We start from the raw sequence: 23,903 nt of genomic DNA, 5'->3' as shown, positions 1-23,903 counted from the left end.
AGATAGGTATAACACTGATCCTATCAAGATACCCATGTCTTATGTACAAAAAAATATAGTTGAGAAAATGCAATAAAACAAATGCATAAAAATGCTGCTGAATACACAAAAAGACAATGCAAGAATATAAATAATTTTCAGATTTCCATATTAAAGCAAAACAGATGCTACATGAACATGACACACCACATAACAATGTCATTGCTCCGCTGTCAACTGTGAGAAATGACACACATCATATCTGGACCCCTGTGTCATAACATATTATCACAACAGACTGGCCATGCCTGCAGAGACAGTGAGTGTGAGCGCTCAAGAGAGTCAGGAGACAAAGACAGTAACAGAGGGTGAAAGGAACAGCACAGAGCATGCTGCTTTGTATTCCAGTTCAATCTGCTGGTTCCCATTTAGGCAGGGTAAAGGAGAATAGCAGCACCCTACGGACACTTGTGTTGAGTTTTTTTTGTTTTTATTTTATCACACAAGGTGAGAAGGTCACTGCTATAAAGGCAGTTATTTTAAGTAGTTTACATTACTAGCAATAAAATAGTAAATAAAAAACGAACTGGCTGGAATTTTTTGTTTGTGTAGACATTTCTATTTTTAGACTTTGTACCAGAATATAATGAAGTTCATCATAAGACAGTGTCTACAAAAAGCCCTCATCCATGTGGATGTTTTACATCTTCATTGTTTTATAAATCACCATTAACAACAAAATTAAATAAAAAAATATTTAACCTAAAATAAGTGATTGCATAAATATTCACCCCCTCCAAGTCAGTAGTGACTGAACAGAGTCTGTACAGTCAGGTTTCAATCAGACTTGAATATCTGACATTACAATTTTACGTCATTCTTCCAAAAGTGTTGAACCTTTGTCAAATTGCACAACCCAAGTCCAATGCTTCAGGTCTTAAAGTCTTGCTTAAAGTCAAATGTTCTCTTACAGATGAAACAAGACATCTGCCAGGATTCCTCTATATTTTGCTGCATTTATTTTATCTTCCACCTTTACAAGAACTTCCAGGGCCTGCGACAGAAAAACATCCCCACAGCATGATGCTGCCACCACAATGCTTCACATTGGGGACGGTGTGCTTATAGTGATGTTCAAAGTTTATCTTTTACATCGTGTCTGGTTGACAAAAAGCTTGAATTTGGTTTTGTCAGACCAAAGAACATTGTTAATATGAGTTTTCTTCAACAGTGGTAATGGTACCCATTATTAAACTGATAATGGACGTTTCAAACACAGGTGTCTTTATAATACAATCTACTGAAAAGCACTCGGGTGATTTCCATTCCATTCATTGCTAGCACACCATCAACAATTGGCTGGACCTCTGTTGAATTTGGACAGTCACGTTAAAGAAGGTGAGCATTTATGCAATAACCTGTGTTGTGTTTGATATTTTTATTTATTTTTTATTATTTCATAGAAATCCGCTTTTACTTGTACTGTAGTGTTTTTTTGTTGTTTTTTTTGTCATGAAAAGTTTTGTTTATCATGATTTTTGGTTTGTAAAAGAAACAAAAGGATACAACATTCAAGGGGTGAGTACTTTTTAAAGGCACTGTACATGTTTGTAGTCTGATCTGTAATTTTTGCAGTATAATGTTACCTTTAATTTGTAATGTAAGCATTAATTTCACATTTTACCAAACTTCCCATTAACTGTTTATGTAATTCCCAAAGCAATAGGTCTAATCTTCATCAGTTTACGATGGTGAAACATTCAATTTTGAATCTCAATCTGGTGTTTTGTGGTGTTTCAAAGACTGCTGTTGACAGTCCTGTGAAGCAGTGTTTACCACTGCAAACCTGGGACTCCATTGTGCCTCCGACTTGTCAAACAAAATTGATGTTATGGACTGGATCCAAACTCCATTGGCAATTAGCCACTATTCATGAAAAATTCTAGCAGAGAAGAGATGAGAACAAACGAGACCATTTGCATTAACAAGCATGGTACATTACCAGAGTGGTGAAGATATAGTGGTAATACTCTGTCATCATCCCCATGGTCTGGGCCTGGAAGGATGCAGAGACAAAAACATGGAATTAAAGGTGTGAATGAAATGAGCTGGGGCAGGGAAAATTATTATTTTGTCATTTGAGAGTGTTCATTATCCCAAACAACATCTTTACAACAAGCAGCCCCACAAAGATTCAATAAAAGAGCAATCAGTGATGGAGAAAACATTTGTTTTAATGAGATTATTGACTCACATAATGATAGTTTTGCAAGCAAGATTCGGCTACCACTTGCTAATGTTTCTTAGCTATAAGCAGACTGTTGATTTACCATTTACTAACATGTCTTTAATGATTTTCTTTGTATTTAAACTGGTGGTTTGGGGCATTTGACGCCACCGCAACAGAAAAACAGAGTCTCAATCAAAGGCTTACTAGTCTTTGCATTATATCCAAACACTCCATCGCTGCGACTTGTTTCACTCCATCTATACTCAAAGGCATCACATCCACCATGGTGTCTGTGCTTTCCATTCTACTGTACCATGTGTTATAAAAAGAAAAAAAAACCCTCAAAACTCAAGGTTATGCAAAAGAGATGTTAAGCCTCTGTGGAGAAAAATCACCTCTGCAGCTAAAGACATCCAGCCAAATACCTGACATTGAAACTTTGTTTTATATATTTAATTCATTCAGAGGTTATAATTACTATTAGATATCTTCATTCAGATTCAAAGAACATACCATATATTTATTTTTATTATGTTTCAAATATTATCATCAATTATAGGGTGAAACCATGGGACAAAGGTATTTATTTTGTAAATAAGACACACTCATCCCTATCATTTTAATTTTCATAATCTGAAATAGAATATAATTTGAGTGACGCATGTTGCATGTCAAGAAGAAAATCCAAGAGCATGGCAGAGAGGTGATCTGTATTTTAACATAATTTAACTCCGTAGTGCTGCAAAACATATTATTTTGGGATTCATATTGTCAAACATGAATGATACATAGACTAGAAGTGAAGTACAATTATTATTATTTTGCCTTGTAATCTGGTTGTAAAGGAAAACTGCATCTAGATGTGGCGTACATGAAGTTCAAACAGAGCAACAGAATTCAGAAGAAATGGGATTTTAGAGATTTTAAATATGGCACAGTTGCTGGTGGCAGACAGGCTGGTTGGAATTACTGGGATTTTCACGCACAAACATCTCTTGGCTTTATGGAGAATGGTCTATAAATTAAAAACTTTCTAGTGACCAGCATATGTGCAAATGACAATTTTTTGCTCATGTTAGAGGTTAGATCAGAGTGGGCAAACTATTTTATACAAGGTAATGTAGAAATTAGACAAAAGCAATACTGGCTTAATTAACCACTTCTTCCAACCAAGGGACGTAGAAAACCACCTCTGAAGGCCCAACATGTCAAATCTAGAAGCAGATGGTCCACTGCAGCAGAAGACCAAAATGAGTATAACTCCTGTCAGCAACGGACATGAAACTGACTACAATTTATAGAGGTTGCCCGAAACTGAATAACTGGACTGACTTTGTACACCCCTGACCTATGTACAAAACATTCTAAAAATAGAAACTCAATGTTTTGTCAGATATTTTAGAGCTACTTACTGTAGCAACATCATTTTCAAGGCTGGGGGACAATCAAAGGGTTGTACCCGTCTAAAAGATTGTTCTCATTGCTGCTGTTGCTTCATCTTTATTGAGACAAATTACACAAAGTGTCATGGCAGAGGAAAAGTTTTCATAGTTTAACCCATAAAACAATAATATCAGAAAAACATACCTGTTGCTTGCTGCTATTACCATCACAGCTAGAGCTTTTAATTGTCACTCCAGTAATCTTTTTATTGAACATATATTCAATTGCTGTAATAAATCATCATTGTTATTGTTCCAAGGCACACAAACAACCTCTGGATAAATAAAACAGATTAAAATATGTCATATTGAAACTGAAACTTGATGGTGCAACTTGTTTGCCTCAAAGTTTTATCTCACGACTCCACTGAACAAGACACTGACTTCTTTGCATTAGATGTGCACTCTGGCTAGGAGCGATCATGTCATCTTCTATCACAGCAACAATAGAGGACTGAGCTATTTAAATAACTTTTTTGGCAATGATGCCTTTGGCAAGCATATTAATATACGTTGACAGAAATCTGTAGAAAGGAGGGGGATTTAACAGCCTATTCTTGACATCTATAAAACATCAGACCACCTACACATTCATCACTTAGTGCAAAATGCTGACAGATCCCTGTTGACTGACATTTATATCAAATCACATTTATGTTCTGTTTCAATAAGAAAGCATAACACGGTGTTAGGTTTGGAATATGCAAATATGCTTTTGGATTGATCCATTTTCACTGTGCAGCTTTGCATCCATAAACTGTGTGAAAGAATGCATTAAAACAATGAAATTCACAAAATGGAAATATAATCTACAGTCAAACAGGTTGTGACTAATCGGAACCTTAAGATATAAAGGAGGCAAATATAATGGTGCAGTGCTGCATGCGTATAATTTTAATGTTCCGTGGATGTTTTTGTTTAAATAAGAAAATTAATAAATATTCTCCACAAAAAATAGAGACCTTCACAGAACAGATGTCTTGATGCCGACAATAATTTACACACAGCTTGACTCTGCTTATGATTAAGTGATTTATAAAGGCAATTTGTGGCTCTAGATTTTAATTAATGGTATTACCCTTCATTTTGGCTGAATACATATATAAATGTTACCCGTCTAAGCCATAACTGTAAGAAAAAACAAAAAACAAAACCAAAAAAAACATGTATCCACTGCTTTCACTCCACACTACATTACTGCACTACTTAACCTAGGTGTATAACATGAATTACATTGAAGTTTTTGACAAAATATGAATATGTTTAAGAGACATTAATACTTTCAGGAAGTAATGCATGAGTGCATCAAATATTGTTCTTATCCCCTTAAGCATCGGAACGCCTGCATTCCGTTTTTCCATTGGAGAACAGGAGAACAGTCTCTTCTTCAGTGCATCTCCAACTGTGCAGCTGATGTGTTACAGATCTCACAGCATTAGAACCATAGCTGAGGTAACTGAAGCTGGAACTGGTTAGATGGGAACCTAAAGTTCTCTAGTCTTCTGGTTTGATACTCAAGGTTGTCTATAAGAGTTTAGAACTCACCTGTTTGAGAATTTGTGCAGCCATGTGGTGACTGCAGTCAAAGATGATGCGGAACTCCCGACTTCTCTTCATTTCCTTTAGAAGAGGCCTTGTATCCTCCGTATCTAGAGGAAGCTGGCGGATCTTTAATCGAATGTTATACCTTGATGGGGCCATTATCAGCTCCTGTAACCTTATTAGACCTTGCAGAAAACAGCACAAATAAGGCACAGCTTTTTCTGTTACTAGAGCACAGCAGTTTTTTTTTTGTTTTTTTTTTACAGACATACATTTGTATTTAAAAGTATGCAGTTATTTGTAGTCTCCTCACCTGTGCTGTCGTCATACACAACAGTGGCTGTTTTCCATTTAAGATACTGCACGAGGTCCAGAATGGCATAGCTTAATGATGAGTAATCTGGGTATAAATTGGCATAAAAAGTGTCCCTGTTGTCCATTGGGTGATGTTTCCACCGCACCTGGATGTGTGGCACTTCCAGTGCATTGCAGATGGACTGCACAGCATTTGAAGATGAGCTATGTGAAGGCCCAAATATTGCAACCACGCCTAACGACAGCTGGTCACAAGCTAATGGAAGGAAAGAGATGAGAGCTTGATAATGGGTACACTTGCTGTGCAGCACCTAGAACAAGAAAAATCTAATACAAGATTTTAAATGCAAATGTTAGTTATTTATTTCAGAATAACTGTACACGTAGGGGGCTCTGATGTTGTTCCTCTAAACTAGAGTTGGAATAAAAACTTCCAGACAAACACAACCATAGGGAAAACCACCGACGTAAGCATTTGTCAGGGGTTTTGATCAAAAATGACTTAGAAATGACAACATAACAAAGCAGTCAAAATTAAGGTAACAATTGTTCAGAAAACAGCCATTTACACCCTGGTTATGTGTTAACTGTCACATTGCTTGTCTTAAGCCAGTCCTGAACAAGATACATCAAATGAAAGTTAGTTGGGACGACGACAGAAAGTTCTAGACTGTTACTCTGTGGTCCAAACTCCTCTTTACTAAAGTACTTTTTTGGTGGGGGGAAAGCAGCAATACATGCAAACACATTCCAACCAAGCTTAAAAGGCATACTGTACACAACATGAACAACATTTCAATGATATACTTATTTATTAAGATTTACAGGGAGCGACTCGCTACCAGATGTGGTAAATAAATTCAGGTGCATCATGTCATTCTTATTAAAACAATTACGTTTCTCATTAAACAAGAATACATTGACGTTATAACGAGGTGTTCTTTTAAGTCTTTATTTTTTCTTATTTAAGCAATAAAGTATCTTGTCATAAGATTCAATTCTCATTTTCATAAGAAAGTTTCCTATAGAAACTGGAGGAGTTTTATAAATTATTTTAACAACAAAGTTTCTTATTTTAACAAGATATAAAATTACACTCATGACTGCTTGTGACTTGCAAAAAAGACATAGAGGGGATCACCATAACTCTCCTTCGTCTGACCCTTTCGTTAAGATTATATTTAAAAATCCCAAGAGGTTTTGCCGTTTACTGTTATGACCTTTCTTACTTAAAAAATAATATATTTTGGTTTCATTGAGAGATAAATTTTGGCATAATGAGTTTTTAAATCTCATTAAAACAAGATTTTTTTTTTCTTTTTTAGCAAGTTTTCCATTGCATTATAAGGAGGAAATTTTCTTGTTTAGATAAGGTAATGTTCCCGAATTTATTTCTTTTGTGCAGTTGAATGCTTCTGTAGGAAATACTCATATCATTGCATTAACACGTCCTTCAAGTAACATCACTTACCTTTTCTTGATGCTTCAAAGCTGTCGTAGATATTAATCCTCTGTATGTCGTATGTTAATGTTGTGTTTGGCAACAAAGTCCTGTTTCTGTTTATATTATTCACAGCAAATTTAAAGGCAAGTTCTTCTGCACTAACAAGTGAAACAGGTCCGTCTGTTTGCTCGAAAATCCCACCTGAAAAACAAGAGACAAAAGCACACAAGGTGGTCATGAAATCTGCTCCCAAACATAAACAGGTGAAAAAAGATATACAGGCATAGTTTTGGGTAGTCACAGACAGGAAAATATTGAGAGACATTTGCACTTAGGAATAGCAGTAAAGGCAGCAGTGCACATTACATGAGGTATTGAATTTACTCTGCAAACATTCAGCAACCCTCTCCATTTTCAGGGAATACTGAAAAAACCAATATGAGCTTTGAAGTCTGAGGCCGTAATGGATTTAAGGAGCGTGTATGTATGTGTGCGTGTGGGTGTGTGTGTGTGTGTGTGTGTGTGTGTGGGTGTGTGTGTGTGTGTTTGTGCTTGTATGTCCACTCCATCACAGCAGCAGAATATCTTAAGCGCTTGTCTCTCCATTAGGATATCCTTTCATTTCACCTGAATACCACATTGGTGGAGCAGATAACTGGACTTCAGCACTGTTCTTTCACATAAAATTCAAAGAAAAGCCTTTTTTTCCTTTTAAGATGGCATAGACTACAGCTCAAAACTTACAAAACATGTCTATATCAACATCAAAGTAAAGTGTTGCTTCAGATGGTGGTGAGCGTTAGACCATGAGTTCAGCTCTACACCCTACAGTGTAGAGAGAGAGAGAAAAAAAACTGTTTTATTTTAATATTTCAAGTATTTCTCAAGTTAATCCATAAAATAAGGATCTGTAAAAACATTAAAAGATATTAAAGAAAAACAGTGTTGCTACGCAATGCACTGGCAGCCTGCCCAGGGTGTATCCCACTTCTCACTCAAAGAAGGCTAGATATAGATACCACCATTTTAGGATTGTTATAGATAGACTGATAATATAATGCACTTCAGTGATTTTTAAACGCATGTTGGTTGGCAAACTGTGCAGAAAACATACATGTTTTGTCTCCATCAACAAGGTTCAGGCAGAATTTTGGTTGGACATTTGACCAGACGTAATTTGAACTGTTTCCCTGGCACAGAACCAGTTTTTAGTTCACAAATTTTCAGTAGAGGTCAGGGTCAATCTAAAAGGTTAATATTAGCCTGCATTCACAGTTTGAAGACCGTGGGCCCAAAATCTGAATTTGACTTCAATCTTCAAGTGCTGACAGTATAGGTATATACTTTACAACTGCAAGAACATGAAGAAGGTGTACACAGTGCTCTTTTTTCCTTTTTTATATCTCATACATATATCTGCAAGGGGAAAGTAGACTGTGTACTGTATTTTCCGCACTATAAGGCGCACCTAAAAACCTTCAATTTCCTCAAAAGCCGACAGTGCGCCTTATATATGGACCAATTTTGAACCACAACAGGTCTAGCAACTACGGTAAGCAGCCGCCAATTTCATTTTGCCTGTAGAAGAAACACGCGATGCATGCTGGGATAGTTGTCAGAACGCTGGTTTGTTAATAAAGTTTGACTGACCTATCTATCTACCGACCTGATAATCAAGTCGTCTGCAGATCATTTAGCACCACGTTCTCCACGAACATGCTGTGTGCGAACGGAGAAGGGTGACCATCGTCCGGCCACGCCCCGGCCCAGTCAAGGAAGGCTCTCCTCGCCGACCGAGGGGGGAGGGGGGGAAGAGAGACAGAGACTGCGGCGGCAGCGTGCCGGTTGGTCTGTGTTACCCAGAAAGCAGTTGGGCACAATATCGCAACACCAACACTGTGAGTGACGACTGGGGCAGCCTACTATATAAAGTACCATTTCTTTATTATTACACATCCACATTTGTACGGGACGGGTGGCAACCCTAACTGTAGCGTCTGTTCTATGCGCCTTATAATGTAGTGCGCCTTATATATGAAAAAGTTTTAAAATAGGCCATTCATTGAAGGTGCACCTTATAGTGCGGAAAATACGATGTGGTCTTATTTTACTCTTCTTGTGAGATGTTCTTTGTGTTCATCAGAAACTGCATGGGGAAAAATCTGTCTGAAAAAAAATCTGAAAAATCTGTTGGTTTCAGCAAAAACTGCTTTGGTAGCACCAATCTATACATTTAACAATTTGAAACCAGGATGTGTGGGGTTTGCAGAGATAATTTTTTTAACCTGCTGCACATTTCTTGCTCTTTCACAAAGTAACCATCCAGACTGCTACAGCTGCAAAAACAGCTAAAAACATTGTCCAATTCAACACCTTTAAACGTGATGCCTGATGTTTAAAACCAAAATATGTGAAGAACCACAACTCATGGCTAATTGGTAAGACTATGAATGTAGCATCTTCTGTCAATTGGAAGACAACAAAGTCACCCTGTGGCTTGGCAACAGACTAAGAAGACAGCTCAGACAGCTTCTTAAAAGATGTTTGCAAAAACATCAGTTTACGAAGAGAGATTCGTTCCTCAAGCTCCACTCTCATCAAATTATCCCTCTCTGTCAGAAAGCAAAATGTCTCTGCTCCTCTTCTGTCAACAAAGTTAAGAAAGACAATTTCCACTTTTATCAGCGACTGAATGTCTGTCATCAGGTTTACTTTTATTCATCATTTGAGTCACACACACAACCTTTCAAAAACCTTTCCACATTTCAATACATAAAAAATATGTATAACTAAAGTGGAGTTATAGTTCTGGCTCCAGTATTTCTTTGACTATTAAGAATATTATCTCTGTGAGAATCTAAATTTTATAAAAAAATAATAACTGATTAAAAGGTTCAATTGAAGTTGCTGGTGGTGATCTATGGACATCACCAAACAATTAAAAATCCAGCTTTGGAAATGAAAAAAGGCTTATTTAGATTCAAAAAGGGGGTGGCTAATGATCAACAAATGTCGAATAACAGATAATTGAAACCATATTATTCATGATAAGGAGAAATCCTTAAGATAGCCATGTTATAAAAAAAATCTACACAGAAGTGACATCTATTAGAGTGTAACTTTGTATAATTGTATAATTTTTTTATTGAACTCATGAATATTCTGATTATCATAAAGATCTATAAACGGAATTCTAATGAGTTTGTTTAAAAAAAGGAATTTATTAAATTCTAGCATAAAATTAAATTTAAACTTCTCTGTATGTAAAGGTAACAGACTAAAACTAGAAACATCCTAGGATAACTTAAGGCGGCTGCCTCAAGTGATCTTGATCAGCGGATTTGAAGTTGGTGCAGTTAAAGCTTTGTCCTAACATTCTGCTCCTTTAATTTATTTCACCGTTTTTACATTGTTGTGCGATATGATTTTTGAAACATTTCTTTTCTACAGTGGGAGTCTGACACTGCATCACCATACACACTGATGAAGGAGGATATATTTTGAGATCTATGGTAAAGTTTCAGACAGCAAGCAACTAAAAATCTTCAGCATCACCTGAAGCACTGAAGAATTAATGGAGGCTACAACACTATTTTGGAACCAGCGCTTTGTGTGCCTGCTAAGCTGTTCAAACAAAGTGGTGCAGCATGGCGAGCTTAGTCAAAGAGAACAAGGGAAGACAGAGTAGCATAAATCGGTTGTTATGAGGTTTACTGAGATTCTACGCTAATAAAAACACAATTAGTTATGGTGATAAATAATACTGGAAAATCCGTATGAGAGGTGTATTCAAGGAAGTACATACAGTTAATGTGTAACGTGACACAACATGAGTGAATAATATACAGGGGCGCCGACAGGAATCTTGGGCCCCATGATTAAAAATTAGACTAGGCCCCCATGTGCAGCTAGTGTTACAATTTCTTGACCCATAAAAAGCGTAATAATTTTAAAGGCTTGCAACTGCCTTGCTTTTTTTGGTTCAATACTGATATGAGCACAATATTTACTGCTCATGAATTTTACATGCAACAGTCTGTATACAGTATGCAAATAGGTTGCTTAAATTTTTTCTTAGTTTTAGATTACTGAAAGGTCTCTCCCCACGAGCAACAGCCATCTAGGCAGCGTGCAAAATATACATGAGGCAATCCAGACTTCTCAAAAATGCTTTGTTGCATTTTATTCAAGCTGCAATAAATAACTAATAAAAAATATGTTTTCTCCATATTTGTTAAAGTTGTCACCATGTCATGACAGTTTGTTATGAGACAGATAATCTGTGAAAACAATTAATCTCCTCCACCTGCTTGCTGAACTACTATAACTGGCTAAAGTAATGCACCGTTCCGAGAAAAAACAACCAATCGGAACCAGGAGGAGGGTCTTAGTGCTGCCAGTCAACTTGATTTACTTACTGCTAAATGTGCTAACGGTGGAGAAACAACTTATCGTAACAGGAAAATAGTGTATCTGCCGTCATTGGTAGCTATGCTAACTAGACTGAGCATTCACAACAGGCTGTTCTAGCTACAGCGTAGCACAGAGCAAGGGGAGGGAGAATGAGCAGCCACAAAAGATTGTGATTGACAGCACTATAACCTGCCTCCTGCCTCTGATTGGTTGTTTCTAGATAGCATTGGGAGAGGGCAGAGGAAATGGATTTTTCACAGATTTTCTCTCATGTCATACTTTCACAACATGACAGTTTTAACAAATATGTAAAAAAAATCAATCAATAAATAAATAAAAAAACTAACATACTGCAGCTTTAATTTCACGTAGGAGAGGACAGGTCAGGAGGGACTTAGAGTTGCTGCTGACTGACCCATCTGTTAAGTGTGGTAAAAGGTACAAGTACAAGTTAAATATATGAATATCTTGGTAATTTATTTATTTTCTTCACTAAATGCTAGTGAAATGGAGGCAAACAGTCTGCAGCTAAGGTAACTATGCTAAATGATTGATAATCTCACAGTCTACCCACCTCTCTCGGAGAAAAACTGGGTTACAAATTGACACCCTTACCTTTTTCTCTCTTCCTTTCCTTATTTTTTCGAAAACCTGATTTTATAATTTGTCTTAGTAGCATAGTAAGTAACTGCCACAGTCGTTCTTGTTTTCTACTGACTGCTACTGAACATGGGAATTGCATGGGATTGCCACCGTCCAGTTAAATTCGGATTGTCCAGTATTTGGATGTTAAATGTTGCGTTACATTTTTTTTTTTTTTTTTTGTTCCGTATTTCTACAAATGTCCGATAGAAAACATGTGCTAAATAACACACAAATCAACACAAAGTGTAACAATAATGACGAAAATAAAACACGGAAAATATTAAGGTCAGCTAAATTGTGGTGGCGGGAGCTAAAGGACCCCCAGAACGCTGAGGACTGTTGCTGTTGTGGTTGCCTAGAGACAGACACTATGCAGCCGCGTCTTTTTTAAAACGTCCTCGATCCGATACTCCACCATGTCCTTAGAAGCAAGAACTCTTGTCAAGATACAGACGTGAGAGGGAAGACGCAAATCCCAGGCTGAACAATATCAGTGAGGATGAACATAGGCAATTTAAAAAAAAAATGCGTCCATCTTGGCGCAGTGATACCAGACAGAATGGATCAGAGAGAAACACACAGACGCAGAGCCGTCAGAACCTAAAGAACCACACGTCAGCGACATGGTCTCTCCTGCAGGCTGATATGGTACAGAACGTTTAGCCATGATTAAGTTTTTTATTGTGCTTTTAGACTATTATGGTTTGATTATTTGCATAATAGTATCAGCCAAAATAATATAAATGGCAATTTAAAGAACAAATAATACAAATAGATTAACAATAAATGCATTAATATGTCCTAATTTTAAAAGGTTTGTTAGGCCTTTCTGTACGTTTTATTTGGAAATGTTGATATATTTTATGAATACATATTTCACTATTATTTTATTAAAGTGGCTTACCAGTTTGGATAACCTGACTTCTTATCAATGAAGAAAAAAAACATGCTAGCCATAAATGCACCAGATACAGACCTGCAGCCCCCAGGGGCTGTGTTTTTTGATGACTTTCTTCCTATTGACATAAAGTACCAAGTATAGTCATTGCATTGTACACAGTTGTTAATAAATTATGCTCATCTACTGTAATTTGAATTTATAAGTAGAAGCCTCTGCCAAAACATGTTGCAGCACATTGCTAGTAAGTTGTCAGATAAAAGCTACTGCTGTCCTCCTCTATTATAAGACAGATCAGTTTGGGTGTTTGAAAGTTAATAACATGGTTTCTCAAGCTACCGGCATCATGCTTTTTAAGCATCATCATGTCATGAAAACGTGGTATTTTGATTCAACATTATTACTCTGAGAATCTCACACCAGTCCATGTTCTATAAAACGGTACAAATGTAATTCGTGTTCATGTTAGATGCCTCAGGATTATAACAATCTAAAAATGTTTATTTTACAGTGAGACGCAACACATTTGCATCATCTTTGTGTTTTAGTTGTGTGGTGGATTTTGCACTTCCATGGTCCATGATATTAACACTACCTGTCAGGATGGTATTATTTTACTAATCCCAGAAAATGTCTGGTTGTAGAGAGCTACGCTTGAGAACGGTGACCTGCTGATGCCCCAGAACAGATCCTGTGTGCCTGGATCACAGAGTCATATACCTCGGTTGCTGTGGGGGAAATGGTAAACCTGGAAGCCAAGCTCATCTTACTATTTATGACTCAAAGCCTCCTCTGGATTGCAAGGGGGATGTGATGCATAAACCTGCCCAGTGGAATGCGTCACATTAAAATAAATGAATCCTTCCATTTCATGGGGAAATCTCATTAGAGTACATTAAGTAATTGCTGGAGTATATAGTAATTTGACTGTTAAGAGGATAAAATGTGCATTGCTCAGAAGCACTCTAAAAAATTTAATAAACACTAGGAATCCCGGCTTCTTGGGAGGAAAATCCTGCAGATAATTTGCTCCGCCTTTCTCCAGATATCTGCCATAAGCACAATACGGAGGGCTTTCTGCAGTAGACCTCATGCAACGCCATCAAATAAAGGACAAGCTGTTCCTTTTAGCATCATCGGAGATTCTGGTCTAATGATGCAGAGATTGGGTGTTTACTGGGCCCCGTTTAAACAACTACGCTGAGTGTTCGTTATCGTAGTGGGCGTGCATGAATTGGGATGCATGAATTTCAGATTTTGTTCCTCGTGAATCACAGTCAAAAGGCTTTAAATTAGCATGTCTCCAATAGACAGGAACACAAAGGCCTTTAATTAGTCTCTAAGGTCTTACCACAATATATAAATCAGACACTAATTGCAGCTGTTTCCATAATTTGTCCTTTGAGGACTTTGTGGATCATCTCTGTTTCAAAGCCACATAAGGATGTGCGTGAATAGCAGATGATTAAAACTTTAACAGAATGGATCACCTAAACTTAGTACACCTCGGCAGACTGTCGCTCCTGGGTTTCATCTAAGGCGATTTACTACGTAAGGCCATGTTTAAGTAGTTTAAACTGCGCATAGAAAGAAAATTTGGCACTATCAGTAATGTGATGCACTTCATAATTTGGTGAGTCCTTTATTTGCTTACTTGTTGCCTTTCTTAAGAATCTTCTCTATTGAATGCTATACTTGTCTCTTACCTTCAGGTGAAAGGTTTCTAGCATGGTGAGAAAGTATTTGCCCACTGTTTTCTGTTTTTATTTTTTGATACATAAACAAATCTGATTATCATACAAAGATAACCTGAGGAAACAAAACCAGCTTTCCAATGATGACCTCGTTTTGAGAGGAAACACAGATTTACATCTGCATCAAAACCTTCATATTGTTTTTTTGTTTGTTTTTTTTTTACAGCAATTACAGACCATCAAGCAATCACCCTCATGTTTCCTCTCATGTTCTTTTTCTGTAATGTGTTAGGTTTGTGATAGACTTAAATAGAAACACCTTTCAAAATTTTTCACTGTTTTTCCTGTCCATACAATACTGAGTTATTATTTTCTGAACCATTTACTCCTGGGAATGCTCTCCATGGTTGCATGTTTTCTCCATTTGTGGACAATGACTTTTACTGTGGTTTTCTGGACTCCCAAAGCCTTGTAACCTTTTTCAGACTAATCAGATTTTTTTATGACTTTGCTTCTTATGTGTTTCTGGGATATGATGTCTTACTTTCTCAAATCTTTTAGCTCATGTCATGTATTAAGAAAGGTTTTATTAAAATAATTTCTTGACTATAACAGGTATGGCAGTAATCAGGCCTGAGTTTGACCTGTTAAATTGAAATAAGCTTCCCAAGAATGTGGTTAATCAGTTTCTAGTTTAACAAGGGATGACATTTCTTTTTCACAAAGGGGCAGGTTGGTGAATAGAAAAATAAAACGTTAAAATCGTTCAGTACAAAAATAAAGACATTCAATAATGAATTCAAAGTTTTAAACATTCAACTTTCTGGCTATTATATCTTGCATCAGCCGTAAAAATATTAAAGTGGTGTCAAAACTTTGCTTGAACACTTACATTTAAAAATGTGCAGAAAGATACACATGAAAAAAAGAAAAGGTTAAAAATAGATGAGTCTGACTGCCAAAAAGAACCTAAAATAAAAAAAAACAATCACAGTATGTGTTTTATTAAATATTAGTAATAGAACAAATAATAAGTATACAATAATTGCACTTTTAAAAGAGATCATTTTAAATTAAATGATCCATTAAATATGTGACTAAAGTCCCTCTTGATGTTGATAAAAGGTTGTTATTTGAGGGAGTAAATTATACATTAAAGCATGTGGTCTGTGTAAAAATGAAAGCCCACAGTAACTTGTGGTATGAATAAAAATGAGGCTGAATTTTAATCTCAAACAGAACCAGTGGGTGCTGCGAGGTCTGCTGGGCCTGAAGGAACTGACAGAGACATGCTGTGTCGAGTCAGAATTAGAGGTTTCACATTTTAAATGTATATGCCCGCCCAAAAATTGATGTAGCAGCATGAAAGCTTCACATGTCATGTACCCACAAACAACACAGGCTTACACTTAAGCATAAACAAACCCCCAACCTCTGCCGTTACGTAGCAGCAGGCTGCTGTAAGACAGCTTAGTTAATCTGTTTGGAATCATGAAGATACCACTGGAATATAAAACTTTAGGAATGAGGTAGGAAAACTATTAAAATCTATGAAATAAGACAAAATGACATCAGTGTCTCCAATATCCAATTCTATTACTGAACTCCAAATTCAGGCTGACTGAGAATTATAAAATTACATACGAGTAAATAAAAAGAATCTGAACGTCAATAAAAGTATGTCCTTGTACTATGACAGTGAATGCATTCAATTTTTGGCTTGAGCTCCTTTTGCATTAATCACACACCAATGCAACAAAGCATGGAGGCATTTAGGTTGATTTAATAGCCTCAGCTCTTCTCCATTGTTGGATCTCTTGACAACGCTACACTGATTCTCTATGGGGTTTAAGTGAATCAAGCACAGTGATACCATAATCATTAAAGCAAGTTTAAGTACTTTTGGTAATGTAGGCATACTCTACAACCTGCTGGAAAAAAGAAATCAGCAAAAAGCATGACATTTCCATAAAACATGTTAGCAGCTGCTAGAAGTATGAAGCGCTCTAAAATTTTATTCAGAAAACACAGTTGACCAATATCAGCAGATGACATGAGGCTCCAAATTTTCAATGACTCTGGACACTTCACAGTAGACCTAAATCTTCTTGAATACTTTGCCTCGCCACTCTTCCTGCAACCTTAGTGACCAAGAATTAGAAATAAAATGTGCAGTCTATATATGAATAAAACAAGGACTTTGAGACACTGAATATCAGTCCAGCCCTATTTCTCCTTGCCCTTAGTATGATGCTTCTTGTATTCTGAGTTTCAACCAAATATCTTTTACAGTAGGATTCATCACCTGGAGCATAGAGAAACCTTTAACATTCACCTGAAATATTCCCAGCATGTTCTTGCTTTAAAACTCACAGTGGAGTTTTTTTTTTCCTCTCGTTTTATTCCTTCTGTCAAACGAGATGCACACTCAATATAAATGTAGCAACCACAATTTCAAACTGAAGGAAAGGTCGAATTTGCTAGCTGAACCTTTTTTTGCTACTGAGGTAGCAAAAAAAAAAAATGGCAGCGCCACTGCCCTTGTCCAACATGAAATTTGTGCTGGGGTGAGGCAAGATCAATGACCTTTTCTATAATTTTCTTGCCAGTAGGAATCTGGCTATACTGTATCTGCAGATACTGCCAGCTATTTTTAGACAGGTTTCAACTAAGGCCCACTTTAGTTGAATGAAATCCATGTGCTTTTTTTGTTCTTATCAAGAGCTAAAATCCATTATTTATGGATAGATACTTAAAATAATTTGTCATTCTGAATCTGACCAATCCTCAATTTTCAGAACACATTTTAGTTTAAGGGAAAATGGACAATGCATTGTATGCACACTAAAAATATATATTCTTGTGCAAAGTATTATGGATTCAATTCAAGTCAGATAAAGTGAAGTTAGTTAAAAAAATGGAACCTGAGGTTTTCATTCATTGCCCAATGCATATGGCCTGTTAGAACAAATTCCTTGCTTCCAGACGAACCAATTCAGCAGCCCAAACAATGTAACTCACTCATTATGCTCTTGGATGCATGTGTACTCGCCCACTGCATTTCTGAGTGTTGCTCTTTTGTAATTCTTCTCACTGGTGGGATTACCAATCTCCTTCTGAATAGCTTCCCGTCTCCCTGGATGTGCAACAACACAATGATGGCAGCAAACAATGACCAGCACAAAGCGCATACACAAATCACCATGAACATTTGGAAACGCAGCCAATTTTGGAAAGAATACGTTCATTTGTAATTATGGGTAACAACACAACACTGGGGACCAACATTTATAAAATGCTGAGAGCTAGTGCTAGACTTAGCCAGTGTTGTACTTCATACCAGACAAAGAAAATCAGGCCAAGAATCTGTTTCATTTAATCAATGATGAGTATCATGAGAGGAAATTAAGGTTGCTGGTTAATTAATGGTGTCTGGCAGCAAGCTGGCTCATTAGTTAGCAAAGTCACCTCACAGCAAGACAGTTCAGAGTTTGATCTTAGCTGTGGTATATCTGTTCATGTTCCCTCCTACCTCAACTTGTGGCTCTGGTTGCTTCTTAGAGTCTGAACGAATTCGGTTTAAATGAATGAGGAGAGGTGATCTGCACATGCTGTTTACACCTCTTTACTTGTGAGTAATTGTATAAACCTTATCAACGAAAAGCAATTGGTGAAGTGTAGATTAGCAGGTGACCTAATATACAAATAATTTCATTGATTAACATTCTAAACAAATAAACATTATACCTTGGCATCATCAAAAAAGCTTTTGAATTACAAGATATAATTCGATCTCATAATTCACCATCACTTTCACTACAAAGATGTGATTTGTTAGTGTATACTATCAGAATACATTTTGTTAGTGTATTAGAGTTTATTGACTAGTATGAAGTAATTGGTTATTTAATTTTAGGGATCCAACACTGTGGAAGTGAGCAAACAATTCATGCAATGCATGGCTCTTCGCCTGCTCCCAACAGAGCTATTGTAATTGTATGGATTCTTTATTCTTGCTGATTTTTCTTCTTCTCTGATAAAATGTTCATCTATCCATTATCTTTACACGCTTATCCCTAGTGAGGTTGCAAGAGGTGCTGGTGCCCATCTCCAGCAGTTAACGGGCAAGAGGCGGGGTAAACCCTGGACAGGTCGTCAGTCCATCGCAGGGAAACACAGAGAGACGAAATAGGACAAACAATCATACAGGCACATACCCATCAACCTGACAGTCATGTTTTTGGACTGTGTGAGGAAGCCGGTCTACCCGAAGAAAACCCAGGCATGCACCGGGATAACAACTCCATGCAGAAAGACCCCTGGCTCAGGATTCGACCCAGGAGCTGCTTGCTGCAAGCTAACAGCGCTACCAACTTTGCCTCTGTGCAGCTGTCTGATAAAAAGTGTTAGTTGGAAAAAATTTAAAATGCAGGCAAAATATTGATAAAGCAATGTGGTAAAAAGTGATGAGTCTGCATCACTTTTCCATTGGTCATGCCCACTTCTGACAAGCTAAATTTTTTTTACCACAACGCAAAGTCAAAATTTAGTTTTGATTACTTTTCCTATAGTACAAGCTAGATAGTAGTGGAAGCTGATACATAACATCAAAGGACCGAGCCACTTTAACTATGTGGAAAAAATCTGATACTTTTGAAGATTGCTCAAGCGACGCAACGCAAAACATTTTAGTGTGCATTAGCACAACAGGTAGAGGTGTATATCTCAGCCATGTTTTATGATTAACAGCTTCTGGTGTGTTCTGAATCTCCTTCATTATAAATACCTTCATGTATACACTGGATTTAGTGTTTTCTGTTATTTTTGTTTCATATTTTAATTTGTTTGATGATCTTAAACATTTACATACTTTTTACAAAACAAAAAGATCACAAACCACAAAGAGGAAAACACTTTTTTTTTCCACCACGCTTTCTAGGTACTGCATTTCTGTCTGACTTCTGTGGTGTCATTCAAACCAAGATGGGAGTAGTTCCACATCATTCAGTTGTTCACAACTAATTGCAGTTTTGAGAACCTGAAGCTGCCACCATTCTGTATTAACCGCATTGCCTCAGGGAATGATGAACTGTCTGGCTCTCATCTGATCAAACAGCTGATTGTTTTAGATGTGGGCTTTAAAATATACTTCAAAAGGTTTGCTAAACAGGAGAGGGTTTTTTTTGGGAGGACGTTTTATTGTTCTATGTTCTCACACAGACTAAATGTGAGTGTGATGTTTGTTCAGGCAGAGACAATTAATGGATACAAAAAGCAGAAAATTGAACATCTGAATTTGGAGGAGAATACATATAAGAATTACTCATTTTATATTTTCTTTTTTTTTTTTTGGACATGTATACAGAGATGGGACTTATCTAATTTAGCATCAGCACTGGACATGATACTGATGTCAATTTAAGAACAGATATTGGACAGAAGTCATGGATCCACACAATATGATACTGTGCTGCTGCAGGTCATATTTTGGTTGACAATATTATGTAACTGTAATTATAGCCCATTTAAATAGTCACAGTAATATCATGACGGACACATAAAGAGATATCTTGGATGCATTTCTCAGATGAGTGAGCTCATTTAAGAGTTAATAGGACCTGCAAATCTTTTTACAATAGTCTTCTCCTCAGTGGACATTGTATTTGTGGAAATATGTTATTGTTGAGAGATTGTATAAGACAGTTGTTGGTATTTAGTGCAAATATACTGCTGTTATAGTTACAAATGCTTATGGTGCTGATGACTATTATAGTTTAAAAACTGCCTTAATATTTCATCTTCATGTGTTCCAACTTTGTTTAATGCTAATCATCCATTTCATAGAAATGTTAGGTATGATTTCCCTCAATCTGTGATACATGATGAATCACCGTTTGTGATGGAAATGCTATTAAATTATGCAATTTGCAAGTAAACAAATTTCGAATACTGGCACTAGTTTGATGAAGACTATCGCTTTTCAATATCAAGCAATAAACAATCGGACAGAATAGTTCTCTACAGGTTTTAAATCTTTCATGTATTCGTTCATTGTGAAGGATTTATACTAAGAAGCTCTTTTTCCTTTTCAGAAAACTACAGATAAAGCCTGCGTTCCGACTTGTCTTCCTTACACTGTCTCTCTTGTAAGCTGACTCGACTTAGAGCTTCCATTTGTCATTCAGACTGATTCGCTCAGTCCTCATTGTTGTCATAATGATGCATTTAACTTACTATTGTAACCCCCAGCAACAAATAATTGCTTCCTCTAATCCCTCATCGCCATCCGTTACGTAGAATTACTGTTTACTTTGACGTGCTGTGCTAACAGTAAAATGTATGTTTTATTGTATTACTTTATACACATCTACCATCCAATAAAGGGAGATGTCTTCTCAATCAGGTTTTTTTGTAGGATCCCAAACAAAACAAATCTGACTGGTAAAATAATATCAGACCACAGGAAATTTTCAAAGTATTATCCTAAACAATCCAACATGCTGAGTATTTCCATAGCATACACTAGAAGAAGACATAAAACAGTAAGAAAATTGCAAATTATATATATGTAACAAAGCTTAAAAATCTAATTTCTAAACTGTAAAAGCTCTTCAATGTATGAAATCAGCGATGAACCGATAGACCACTGGGACAGAAACAATAAATATTGCTTTGCTTTCACACTGTATAGTATACTATAGATTTATTTGGGGACTTTAGTATTTGAGTCCATAAAAAGAAATGCTATTTTAATTACTTCTTTCAACATCGCACTTACGGTCTCACTGAATCTCATTCAGCTCCATCCCAGCTTAAAGGCGTTCCTATTTATTTGATACGATTAGTAGCACTCATGCAGCCCTATAATGTTGTGATATCTCCACTGTCAGAGGACTGTCAGGTAACAACACAATTGTAAAATCTAATTTTATGCTCAAGTGGTTCTGCTTCTGCAATTTATCGCAGCTATCGCTCACCTTCTCCTTCTGCACGCTCCCACTAACTTTTCTCTCACTCCCTTCTCTTCTCCAGTCTTTACCCTCTCCTCCCAGCTGTGAGTGAGGTATTTTGATCTCATTATCATTCCCAAACATTCACACTGGATAATCTGTCAGGGCGGGGGCCTGTGCGTCGCACCATGCAGGGCACCCTGGCCATGATTAGGTGGTACGGGCGTGCTTGCAATAAAAATACTATTTTTTCACTTAAAGTGCAAATAATGGGAGTGTCCTTCTCTCCCTACAAGTTTAAACAATTGGCCAAGTTAATCTGATCTTTCAGTTGAGAGAGTCTGCTGTATACTGTGTAAGGATAACAGCAGAGTACGCAGAATTGATTGGCAGCTGGCCTCAGTTTTCCTTTTACAAATCACAAATCCATTTCCAGAAAGCTAAAACAATGCACAGTAAATCTACATTACACAATACTGCTGCACAATGCATGACACACACAACCACCTCCCAGTCCTGTAGGCCTATTGTTGTCATGGAGGTAAAACACTCCCTTTGCTAAATCCCTGTCTCAGCGCCAGTTCAATCAAAGGCTTTGCCAGGAAAACTGGGGATGAGACAATAGTAAGTAACGCCAGGTGGACGGTGGCTCTGAGATCTGCCAAGCTACCTGTGTCTGCCACCATCCCTTACCCCATCCATCTCCTCACCTGCAGTCACCTTTCTTTGTCCACGTGTTGGGGGGAATATGCAGACCTGCAGCCTTGGCATTTTATCTCAGTGGGACTCAAAGCAGGCCAAAAGCACAAAAAAGCTCCACATTGTGCATGAAAAAAAGGGATTGGAAGATGTAGCTTCTTATTGTGTCTGTAAGTGTGTGTGTCTTTGCCCATGTGTGTGTGTGTGTGCGTGTGTGTGTGTGTGTTTAGGAAACAAGTTTAAATATTTGCAGGAAAATGTTACCTATAGTATTCTTTATTTGTAACATTTGTTACAAATGTTACATTTGTAATGACCAACATTGTAAATGTTGGTCATTTGGCCAGAATTCCAAATGACACATTAGTAATTTTATTCTTTTACCTAAAGATTTTATTTCTTCATCTTTTTGGGTAAAAAAAAAACAAAACAAAAAAATCTTGTGATTTAAAGTATGAATTACAGAGATGTAATTTTATGCATTGATTGCCAAGCTTGGTGCTCCAAAAGTGACATCATCACTATTAGACCATTTTTGATTGCTTTATGAACTGCCTTGTGCTGGCATTTTTATTTTGTATTTATTTTTAAAATTGCTCTGTCTTGATCATTACAATTAAGATAACTACAATGAGATATAAGCATAAGCACAATTCTAAATGTGCCCTTTAAAATAATATTTTAACCTTTCCGTAAAATGATAGTGTCCCCAAAGACACAATTTAGCACACAATCCAACTATGAAGCCTCACAGTTATGTTGCCGTTGGCCATGTATATCCTCTCTTTTTAGCACATCCTGTAATGTCAGCAGTATTTATGCAACTATGAAAAGTGTTAAAACATTAATCCAAAGAGACTGGATGTAACCTTGGACTTGTTCACTTTTAAATGGTAATTCTTTGCTAAGTAGCAGAGTAAAGATAGTTTCTTGTTCTACATGTGTAGTATATCCACCTTTATATTCAACGAAACTGTTCACAATGGGTATCAGATAGAGAAAAATGACTATCACAGTAAAATATACAATATAATTTTACAGCAACATGTAAAAAAAATATACTGTAAAAAAAAAATCCAGTCATAAAGACCGTTTATGACTGGATTAGTAAAAGTGTTTTATGATTAAAATGCAACAAGTCTTCTTTACCAACAGCAACCTTATTTGTGTTAAGATTTCAAGAAAAGAAAATACATTTATAAGCTTGAACATGTAAAAATCTTCACACAGAGCAGAAAGCAGCCATCATACAGGACAGCTGCATTGTTCCTTCACAGATATATAAGCACAGCTTGTGCACCAGTACAATCCCAAAAATTCATGCATTTTCAAAGCCCGTTGTTCTTTAAATAAGTGATCTACTCATACACCCAAGTAGATCGTTTATTTAAAGCGATGTGCTCACACACTTAAGCAGATTGCTTTAAATAAGTGATCTACTCAAGTGTGCTAGTACTCAGAAAAATAGAGCAATTTTTGTTAAGCATCTTTGCAGCAGCATCACATCATGTAAAAAGCAACAAAATGTATGTAAAATGTCTTCTTCCCAAAACGGTTCAGTATCACTCAGATTGCATTTGAATCAATTTTCAGGTTGTATATCAGATTCTCAATTGAGGTTAGATCTGGATTCTGACTGGGTCATTCCAACA

At 36.7% G+C, this 23,903-nt stretch overlaps 1 protein-coding gene and 1 long non-coding RNA gene across 4 annotated transcripts in view; one reads left to right on the top strand and one right to left on the bottom strand.

Annotated features, from left to right (window-relative positions):
• Nucleotides 1-23,903, bottom strand: part of grik3 (glutamate ionotropic receptor kainate type subunit 3) — a 120,600-nt gene that overhangs the window by 48,514 nt on the left and 48,183 nt on the right. The window contains exons 1-5 of one of the 3 annotated variants that reach the window (XM_008431114.3): nucleotides 11,981-12,212; nucleotides 6,980-7,153; nucleotides 5,507-5,764; nucleotides 5,197-5,378; nucleotides 1,982-2,035 (exon numbers count right to left, since the gene is read on the bottom strand). In XM_008431114.3, coding sequence (XP_008429336.1) covers nucleotides 1,982-2,035; nucleotides 5,197-5,378; nucleotides 5,507-5,764; nucleotides 6,980-7,153; nucleotides 11,981-12,107 — 795 coding nt within the window. In that variant the 5' untranslated portion in view covers nucleotides 12,108-12,212. Of the gene's footprint in view, nucleotides 1-1,981; nucleotides 2,036-5,196; nucleotides 5,379-5,506; nucleotides 5,765-6,979; nucleotides 7,154-7,696; nucleotides 7,798-11,980; nucleotides 12,213-23,903 lie in introns of those variants that run through there. The other 2 variants (XM_081597397.1, XM_008431115.3) reach the window with 2 other exon arrangements.
• Nucleotides 12,385-13,780, top strand: LOC103477813 (uncharacterized). Its single transcript, XR_535701.3, has 2 exons — nucleotides 12,385-12,658; nucleotides 13,553-13,780. It is a non-coding gene; the product is annotated as an uncharacterized LOC103477813 (long non-coding RNA).

This window comes from Poecilia reticulata, chromosome 16, assembly GCF_904066995.2.
Source record: "Poecilia reticulata chromosome 16, P_reticulata-male-v2, whole genome shotgun sequence".
In the NCBI taxonomy this organism is placed as follows: domain Eukaryota; kingdom Metazoa; phylum Chordata; class Actinopteri; order Cyprinodontiformes; family Poeciliidae; genus Poecilia; species Poecilia reticulata.
The sequence above is the reverse complement of the archived record's forward strand: the minus strand, read 5'-3'. Positions and strand labels throughout refer to the sequence as shown.